At 45.7% G+C, this 10,279-nt stretch overlaps 1 protein-coding gene across 1 annotated transcript in view; it reads right to left on the bottom strand.

Annotated features, from left to right (window-relative positions):
* TYRO3 (TYRO3 protein tyrosine kinase) overlaps positions 1 to 9,874 on the bottom strand; it is a 42,318-nt gene extending 32,444 nt beyond the window's left edge. Inside the window, exons 1-4 of the mRNA XM_009999573.1 lie at positions 9,693 to 9,874; positions 7,308 to 7,408; positions 3,049 to 3,219; positions 128 to 214 (exon numbers count right to left, since the gene is read on the bottom strand). Coding sequence (XP_009997875.1) covers positions 128 to 214; positions 3,049 to 3,219; positions 7,308 to 7,408; positions 9,693 to 9,874 — 541 coding nt within the window. The remainder of the gene's footprint in view (positions 1 to 127; positions 215 to 3,048; positions 3,220 to 7,307; positions 7,409 to 9,692) is intronic.
* Between the last annotated feature and the right edge of the window lie 405 nt (positions 9,875 to 10,279).

The following is a 10,279-nucleotide window of genomic DNA, read 5'->3' as shown; positions in this document are numbered from 1 at the left end:
ACCGCTCAGAGCTGGAAATGGTGCTGGTTGCTGGCAGCTTTGAGACAGCCCCTTGCATCAAGAAGTCCTGCTTTCCCCCCCAGAGAGCAAACCAGAGTCCCTTGCCCATCCTCTTGCACTCTCTCACCTTTAATTTGAACAGTGGCTGTCCGAGATGAAGACAATCCCTTTACGTTGTGAGCTTCGCAGGAGAAAACTGTGCTTTGATTAATACCTGGAGATCAGCCAAGAAAAGGAAACACAAACAGCTATATGATCCAGCTTCAACCTTCAGCAGAATTTCAATTATGTGCAACATCCAGCTCAAGCTGCACAGGTAATAGGAGGGCTGAGGTGGGTGCCAATCAGAGGCAGGTGAATTTCAATGTAATTAACGTGCTAAACACATTTTTAATGGAGAGAGCATTGCAATGCAGAAGAGCTTCCACAGGAGCTTCAGAAAGCACTGAAAAAGAAAAATGAATCTGGCAGAACAGCAGTGCACAGTGCTCAGTTAGTAGACACCCACTCCTCACTTTCTGGTGAGCATCTTTGGAGCAAGGATCGTGCTGATCTGTGTGCTTAGACAAGCACAGCCTGCCACCTGAGCAACAGCCATCTTCTAACCAGGCTCTAACCCCAGGTAAAATTCCAGACAGATGTTGCAGATTTCAAGCTAATGCCCACCTGCCCCTCACCTTGCATCAGACTTTTAAAGACACACAAAGGAAGTGGAAGTAAAATGCTACTGCATCATCACTGAGGCACCTTCCTGGGGCAATACAATGCAAGTGGGAATTATTCTCCCTCTTTTCTGTGAACATCCATCCATCCATCCATCCCACAGGACCCAAACATGGCATCATACTGATGTCCAGCTGCTCCAAGATGCATACAGGTATTGCTAAGTAATCAGAACTGAGACAGATTTGCAAAGTTGCCTGGAGAAGAAGTGTGTTCAGCACATTTTCCCTTGACTTGGCTCTCAGTTGCCTTATAGGGCTCTACCTGAAAAAAAGTTAATGATTGGCACAACATGGGCATACAGTGTAAGAGGGAAAAAGACCTCAGAGCTGCACAGTGCAGCTTGCGCAGTGTCTGTCTTTGCCCTTTGATTCCTCTTCCAAACCTAAGATTAATGGCATTGCAAAAGGGTAGACTGGAAGAGAGGAGGGACTGCTACAAAATGAAAGAGCAAAGTATTTTAGCTTCTTCCACTCACCCTAGTGAACCAGAGAAAAATGCTGCCAGCAGGCTGAAGGCCAGGCAGCAGAACAGAGCAGCACTTGATGTGGTAGGCATGTCCCAAATATAGAACCAAACACAGCCCTGCCCTGAGGAAAACAAAACACATCACAAACCAAGAAGGCGCACTGGGGCAAACCTTGGTTTGAGCAACCTGGTCTAGTGGGTGGTGTCTCTGCCAATGGCAGGGGAGTTGGAACCAGGTGATCTTTAAGGTCCCCTCCAACCCAAAGCATTCTGTGATTTCCTTATTCTCTTGCACCGTTGCCAGCACTGCTTTCCAAATTCAACAGTCTTTTTACCAAATCAAATGCTTGCTGAACCTTCTAATTGTCTGCCTTCTATGTAGTACTTTATTATTTCCTTCAGAATTTGACACTTTCTTTTGTTAGCAATGTTTGTTTTCTTACCAACTGTCTTTTTTGACAGGCTTTGGCAAACTGACCATGCAGCTTGTGTTCTGCTAAGTTTTTTCTGTTGCAAAGACAAGATGTCCCCAAGGGACATCCCAAAGAACACTGAAAGGGGGAAAGAAATGTGCCAGTGACTAATATATATAATAGCAATTCATTTCAAGAACCACCAGGAGCAGATGGCCTTCTTCAGGCCTCCATGCCACTGCAACACAAAGGTTTTGAGGCATCATGGGATGAGTTCAGTGCAGAAAGGGATTTATTTCTTTATTGTTTTTCCTCTCTTGTCTATCAATCTTTTCCATTTCCATTTCAACAGGCAGATCATATCATAAGGGAGCAGTTTTCATTCCCAACTTGGAACGGTATCGAGTGACTATGTAAGAGAGAGAAGAGATGATAAAACCATTGCAAAACACAAACTAGGTTTTGATTTACATATAAATTAGGTTCTAAGGGAAGGCTTAATAGGATTGGAGAGCTCAAAGGATGGCCAAAGATGTAGAGAAAAAAACTCCCCCCTGGGTGTAACTGTATCAACACTGATGAAGAGGCCCCAGAGATGACTCCAACTCATAAAATGTTTTCCTTCTAAATAGCTAGTTCAACTTTGGCTCAGGACTGCTGAGAACAATAAAACAGAAGAAACAACACAAAGCTGTTGGGACAGCAGACTAGAACAAAGCTACCTTTAAGAGATAACTACAAGAATAGCTGTGGTCAGGCCCTGGTAGGATACATCCTACCAGGGATACATCACCTCTTCCCCAGAAGCGGGACGAAGAGAAGCCTGAACACCTAAGTTCTTCAGCTGATGCTGCTGGGGAAGGCAGCCTTACCACCATGCCTGCTCTGGGGCAAACCTTGGTCTCTGAAGATATCAACAAGCCCACTTCAGTCCCAATACAACCACTCTAAAAGCATCAAGCAACTACATGAGGTGGTCAGGTTTTAACAAGAAAAGCATCCAGCAAGACTGCAAAGAACAGAGAAGGTGGGAAGAGAGGAGAAAGCAGTGTGTGACATGGCTGTGCAGAGAAGGAGGTGGCATCTGCTACACTTGGAGATTTCCAAGCCAAATGCCACAGTCACTTAATATAATCATGAACATCCTCCACAAGGATGTTCCAACAAAAGAGGCATGCAATGCATCATCTGTCCAGTAGCATCTTTACCACAGTGCAAGCCCCACCCAAGCTCAGAAGAGCCTGTGTATCTCAAGCCAGCAGAAAATACACAGAGCAACGATCAACCCTTAGGATGATCTGGCTTTGATTTCTCAGCCCTCAACGTACAGTCAAAGATGATTTTCATACTAAGAGGCTACCCAGTGTCACCAGGCATGATCAGAAGAGTGCTCTCCTCCTCTTCTGATTCTCAAAGTCATCCCTTGCATTGGCAGCAGCCTTACCTGACACATTTAAGATGGAGGGGGAGATGTCTGGAAGCCCCACTCTAGAGTCTCCCATCCACCAGACAATTGTCACTGGTTCAGGGGGACCAACAGCAGCACAGGCCATATGAAATGGGGCATTAGGGGACACGGACAGATCCTCAGGTTCCACAGTAAAGTAGGGCACACCTAGAAAAGTAACAAACAAGTGATAATGACTGCAGAGACTCCTTTTGCCTCGTTTATTTCCACTAATACCAGTGCCCAACACTGGACACTCACCTGCCCTACCTCTACACTTAATCCGACTCCTTTCAAGCCCCTCACAAGAACCAAGGGTCAGATACGATGGATCACCTCAGGGCATGAGTATCTACATAGGCCAACTAGAAGAAGTCAGAGACAAAAAAGTGCTTGCTTCCCAAAATGCTTTAGAAAAACCTCTTTCACTGATTCTCCTTCAAGATTCCCCTATGAAGAAGCTTGTAGCAGCAGTATTTGCTGATTTTTTTGGCTGGAGAGATTAAAGAAGCAATGGTCAACAACTTGAGCAGTGGCAGACACCACTTTAAAAGATACCTAACTCAGCTGCAGATACTTCTTGCTATGCATTAAAAACCAAAGCTTGTGAATGCGTTGAACTAGTGGCTGTAACAAACCCATGAATGAGGAAAGAACTCCCCAGGTGGGAGACTAGGATCATTGGCAATGCTCTCTCCACAGCTTAATTGACTGGAGCTGCCTTCCAGCATGCTCCAACACCAAGAGAAGCAGGCTGCCTGAGAGTTAGGGGTAATGAGTTTCAGGGCTGAAGGCTACCCATGGACACAGCACTCGTGATACCTCTCTGTTCTCCACCATAGAAAAACTCCTGCTTGGTACAACAGGCCTTAAGTCAAGTGCATACAGAAAAAAATGCAGCTGCAATGCTTGCTACCTCAGGTCATCTCTAAGTGGCAATAACTGAGCCTAACGACTCAACACATCAAGAGATGTGGTTCCTGTTATGGGCAATGCCAAACCTCCTGTGGTTTCAGTGCTCCAAACCAATAATATGAAATTCACCAGCCATCAGCACCAGTGCTGAACCTGCAGGACAGCCAGTCTGTGCTTCTGGTGGCTGGTGGAAGTACTGAAAGTCCACAGAAACCCTAAATTCCTTTTTATACTCTAAACTTCAGGGGTCAGGCACAGCTGCTACTGCTGACAGTTACACCAAAAATCAGTCCTTCTCAGCTGGAAAAGCTTGTGTTGTGGAAACCATTGATCTGCTGCCCCACAGAAGCAGAGGAACCAACAGCACTGTGCATTCACATGCCTAACTTACACTGTCTGTCCCTGACCAAAGACGACAGGCCCAAGTGGCTCCAGTTGGTGTGGCATATGCTGAGCACCTCCAACAGCAGACAATGTAGGCATATAAATAAGGATTTAGAAGCCTACGACTTGGCATTTGCCCTACACTCCAGCTGAAATTGGTGTCCTTGGTCTTTCATTTGCTGTCCAGTTGCTATTTGTGTCTTCCAGGTGGCAGTTTCTTTATGCCTTTCTCATCTCCTGGCCACTTCCTTTAGAGTGGCAAGTAAATGAACAAATAGAAGCATGTCTAAAGATGGGTCACTTCAGGAATTATGGTGCCTGTCTGTACAAAGGCTAACACTCAGGACAAATATATCCATTATCATGATTTACTGCTGATCTTTGCTTACATGTTTTACTTTATTTTTTTTTTATTGCAGTCATACACAAACAATAAAAGTGAATAAGCTTTTCAGATACCAGCTGTGACACATCTGCCTGCTTCTCCCTCCTTCTCCAAGGAAGACTAGAAAGGAAATATACCATTTTTTCTTCTGTCAGCAGGATCCCTGCCTCCTGTCATTTTGCCATGGCACTCAAGGTAACCTTTCAGGAGGATCCTGCCCAGCTCGGCAAGTTTCTCACTTTGGGAGCAGTTAACCACATCAGACAAGACCACAATTAAAAACTCACATACTTCAGGGAGCACAGCTGACTCATTCAGCTCAGGAACTTGCACTGCCCCTGTACAAATGTTACCTGGATACCTCACTGTCTGTAATGCACTTAGCTTCCCAGTTCCTGGTACAACAGGAGAGTGAAAGCACCCCTCCCTTCACAGAGGTACCATGGAGGCACTGAGCAGCCAACAGCCAGGAAAACAATAGCAAAGCAAGGAAATTAACCTGTCTATTCCCTGTTCCAAGCTGGCATCCAACCTGCAGGGCCAATTTTTTTTTTTTCCTACAGCTCAGTTTTTAGACAGTGTTAATTCAGGGGGATGTGTTCATACAGGTGTGACTCGGGCTTGGACCACAACAGGGGTTTAGCAGCCCTGGGAGCAGCTGCCCAGTCAGAGGCGTAATTTCAGAGAGCAAGTTCTGTAAGAAACATAATCTGTATTTTTCAGGTGGTCACACTGCACAGGGTGCCTCTCAGATTACTTCTCTGGGCATCAAACACTATCATGTTCTCTGTAAGGCCAGAGTCTAGTTTCTAAACCAGAAAACAGCTTCAAAATAATGTTGTTGTAAATTCTCACTGAGGAGTGTTTCATAAGATCAAATGTTTCAGCTGTATTACAAAGACAGTTCAAACACCATTGCTACAAATTCTCCCTGATACAGACTACCTAAGTGGATCTCAAGACATACACTAGACAGCATAAAAACCCATTCAAGCTCACTTTAAGTTAGATCACCAGAAGTCCACATTTTGCGTGGCACACTGAAAGGTGTCAGCACCTACCCAAGGTTGCAAGTGACCAGAGTAAAGATCCTTTCTCAGTCAGAGACCAAGAGTTGTTATCAATAAAGTAACCTAGTAACTTCTAGACAAAGCTGGCATGTCCAGGGAATGCACCCAGAAATAACAGGGATAATAGTAGGACTGATGGGCTTTTGCATTCCCCAGTGTTTTCTTATGCTAAGAGCTGACACATTCATAAAAATCCACCAGTTATCGCTACTTGTTATTTTTTAATTTTTCTCCACTAACTCCCATTTCACATGATTACATGCTCAGTTCAAGTTTAACCAGCTTCTGCTGACCTTGCTTTTCTCATAAAGGCAACCAGTTGTACTTTCGTAGCTTGCACTTCCACTGTAAGCTTTGGCCTTGGTTCTGAACACTCCTCCTTACCTAGCTGCAGCACATTTTTGGTGACTTTGTTATTTCTTGCCTGTGCTATCTAGAAGGGCTCCTTTGTTTTTCAGATGGCTTAACACACTGAGCTACCCAATCACTCCTAATGCACCCGCCATGCAAATGCAGCCACCTCTGGAGCGGGCCATGGTAATTGGAATAGATATAGAAACCCTGCACAATAGAGAGTGTTTTAAGCTGTAAACAATGTTCTGCAGTTGAAACTGCACCTGAAAATTTAAGTGGACAAATGCCCATCTAAGAAGGGATTTATGGAAGGCAGCCTCTCACTGTAAGAACTGCTATGAATGTCCCCGTGGCTCTGAGCGCGACTTTTGCTGCAGAACACCCAGACCACACCAACTCCCATGGCTCCCTCCTAGATATTACCAGTTATATCTAAAAAGCCACTTATTGCAAATGCACTGTTTGTGTCAACTTCCTCACCAAATATTAAGCTATCCTATGACTACTATCTTCTGAGGATCTAACACAATCATCGCTCAAAGAAGATGAAACTAGAGCCAGTTAGACACCAATCCAGGCTGCTGGGAGACTTTTGGGCACCATGTAGAAATTATTCTTTATCACACAAGACTGGGCAAAACAGTACTATGTGGAACAGTCACAGCTATGAAGTGCTGATGTACTTCTCCCAGAGCTTGGAACTGGGCTAAAAGTGTACCTTGCCCTCAAAGACGTGTTTGGTTGATACACAGAACCAGGCTGTGACCCTGCTTTGAGAAGTGGGTTGGACCAGATGATCCGCCTGGATCCCTTTCAACCTGAATCATCTTGTAATTCTAAGAATTATTTGGAAACCAAAGCAACAACTGATTTAGGGGCTGGAAAGAAATGTATGAGCCTGAAAGGATCTTTCCCTTGTTTCCAGATGTGCCAAAATAAAACCAGAAGGTGACAAACTGACAGCTCCTCTCCTTGAATCTACCCTCCTACCATTTATTACTCCTGCTCTGTAGTGACTTCACTGCAGTTAGCAGCAATGGTTCAGAGCCAAGAAGCCTGTCACTGGAGCAATCTGCTCCACTTCCACCTAGAGCATATTGGTGGGTTAGCCCTGAAAGGAAACCAGCACTACTACTACTACTCCTTACCTTCCACTATGAGCCACACTTGCTGTGATTCTTCCTTCTTCCCCCCGTTCTCAACCTGGCACCAGTACTTCCCAGAATCTGTCCGCTCGACGGATTTCAAGCTGAAAAAAGTCAAAAGCCATATGGATATTTTAAGTGGATAAAGCACGTTTTTGCCCCAAAGGACCCTCCAGCGTTTGCCAAACCAGATGCATGGACAACACCCACTGAGACACAGCCAGCTCTGGGGAGGAGGGCTACAGCTAGCCAGCACAAAGCACACGGAGATGGGAGGCTCTTCTCTAAAGTGGGTGGAGGGAATACTCAGCAGAGCAGACTGCTTTCCTCCAAGATGTCATCACAGAAAGCCCATCATTTGTGTCCTCTGAGAATAGGAAGGGGTTGGTCATCTTGATCCTGTACTGTGACTCCAGCTAGCCTTCAAGAGCAACAGCTTGTCCTACAATGTCTGAGCTAGCAGGATACTCCCAATCACAAACCTCCAACAAGGCCAACTGTTTTGTCGCAGTTAGTTGACAGGACTGGTGACAGCCTCATATAGGAACAGATGGCTCAGAAAAGGCCCCCCCTCACCTCAGCTGCACTCAGTTATTCATATCCCTAGAGTGCCTCGCACTGCAAACCTCCCTGGCCCTCTCAGTTTGTGATTTCAAGGGGTTATGATGGCCTACTCCAGCACAGGACTTCACCCTACAAACTCTTCTGTGTCCTCCCTTGCTCAACAACAGCTCTTCCCTGCTGAGAAGATGCATCCAAGCAGGGAAAGGCAGCCATGGGGGCTGAGCAGCATTCAAGTGGTCAGCCTCCAGATCATGGGAGAAATTCTGCTCCTTGCTCCACTGCTGGAAACCTGCAGTATCCCTGCAGCCCTTAGCAATAAGAGACTAGCATGGTGAGTAAAGGCAGAATTTGGTCCCCAAGTGACAAGCTCTCAGCTACCAAAGGCACCAGTGTGACTGAGCACCTGTCAGAGTACAAACGCTGATTGCCCACTGTAGGATGTGCAACCACATGTCTGCTGCCATGCAGGTATCCTCAGGAAATCTGATGCCCACCTTTCTAATGCTAGCAGTCCACCTTGGGGAAGGGGAAGAATGGACTCAGGAAAGAAGACAGAAAAGGGAGAGTGTTCACTGAAATGCACAAAATCGACCCACTACAGCCTGATTTTCAGAGCTGTACCTTCAAATGGCACCAGCTGTCCTGCCCATCCAGCCGCATGTTCTGAAACACAGCGATCACAGCAGAGAGTCACACAGTGGGTGGCAGAAATGATCACTTTAGAAGAAGAAAGGAAAAAGGAAGAAAATATATGGATACATCTAGATTTAGCACCCTATACTTAGCCCTGGTGTTGCAGAAAGGTGAGAAAGGAGATCAGACTGAGAGACTGTGAGGGGCAAAGAAAGTTGACTAGGGGAACTGGAGGAAAGCGTATGGTATTTTTTCAAGACAAACTGTTTTCACAGTGTAATGTTATGCAACAGTTTTACTGGAAACAGACTTTTTTTTTTTTCCCCTTCAAAAAGGTTTACTACAGACAAGCTTTAGCACAGAGACTGTTAGTTGCTGGAACTGTAGAATTTGAGCATTGTCAATCCAAGAAACCTAACAGGAGATGAAGCTGGAGATCAGGGAAGAGCGATTCTGTCAGTCAACAGTTTTGAGCTCTCACAGTGATGGCACACTTGCTTGTACAAACTCTCTTTATGCACAGAAAAGGCAGAGCAGAACCTTGGGTCTTGTTTAACTTGGTACTTCCACAACTAGCAGACAAACCACTTCTGCTGAAATAAAGGCACAAAGAGCTGCTTTGCAGAAGATAATTTTTGCACCTCTGAGCAGGGCAGGACTGATACCATGCAGTGTAATTGCATTAGCAAAGTCCCTGCAAAATGACTCAGAGATGGTTCAGGTTGACAAAAAACTCCTCCTCAAAGAAAGGAAAGGGATTTAGTCCTGGGAGTCTCATTTCAATTAACAATCCTCACCCTTTAGACAGACTGACAGCTCAAGAGAGAGTAAAAGAACAGAATGAGTATGAGAGAGAAAACCAATTTACATAAGTCAGACCTTAGTCTTCTGCTGCACGGCAGAGCAAGATGAACAAACAAAGCAAGAACATCCTTTCACCTTGAAGTCACGTCTCAAGCATTACAAGCATTAGCAAAGCACCTGTCACCACAATAGTCAGGAAACCTAGTGCATAAGATCTCAGCCATCAGTGGCTTCAGTTCTACTCTCGGTTTCGCCCTTGCCACGCGCTGAACTGCAGACCTAAGGACCCTGCCACACAGAGGGCACCACGCCTGCATAGATAGACCTGACAGCAGAAAACTGTGCAATAGTTTCCATGATATTCTTCCTTCTCTGCATCTGTTGTACCTGAGGAAGCCGATCCAGTGTTCTTCATCTACTGGAATGTACACCTGGTCTACGCTTTGCACCACTGCTCCGTCCTTGATCCACAACATCTCGGGATCTTCCATTCCCTCGACGCTGCAATTTAGTTTGACGGGTTGACCCTGGGACACCTTTAATTTGATTGGAGATCCTGTAAATTTCATACCTAAAAAAAAAATACTACTCCGCCCCACCCCCAGAAGAAGGGGGGTTGGAGTACAGCAAATTACTCCAGGTTGGTGGTCTGGAATTACATACCCTATCAGCACACACTGCAGAGGGGTCTGTTAGTCTCAGCACTGCTCTGCTACGCCTGCTAAGCAACAGTCAAAGGCAAGCACTGAAAGCAAAATTGCTGGAGAAGAGTGGTGGCTCAGTCTGTACACTGGGCTTTTTTCAACTCGTGTAACAGCAGGGTGAGCTTCTGCAGAGCAGAGCCAGACAGAAATGCTGGGAGCTTTGTTGTGTCAGTGATCCAGCAGGGCTAAGAGCGTTTGCTCAACACGGTACCACACCTCGCTCTTTTCCCCAGGCTTGATTTTCAGCTATGGTGTTCCTGTGCTGCTAAG

The sequence above is a fragment of the Chaetura pelagica genome, unplaced genomic scaffold, assembly GCF_000747805.2.
Source record: "Chaetura pelagica isolate M959 unplaced genomic scaffold, ChaPel_1.0 scaffold55, whole genome shotgun sequence".
NCBI classification, from domain to species: Eukaryota; Metazoa; Chordata; class Aves; order Apodiformes; family Apodidae; genus Chaetura; species Chaetura pelagica.
The sequence above is the reverse complement of the archived record's forward strand: the minus strand, read 5'-3'. Positions and strand labels throughout refer to the sequence as shown.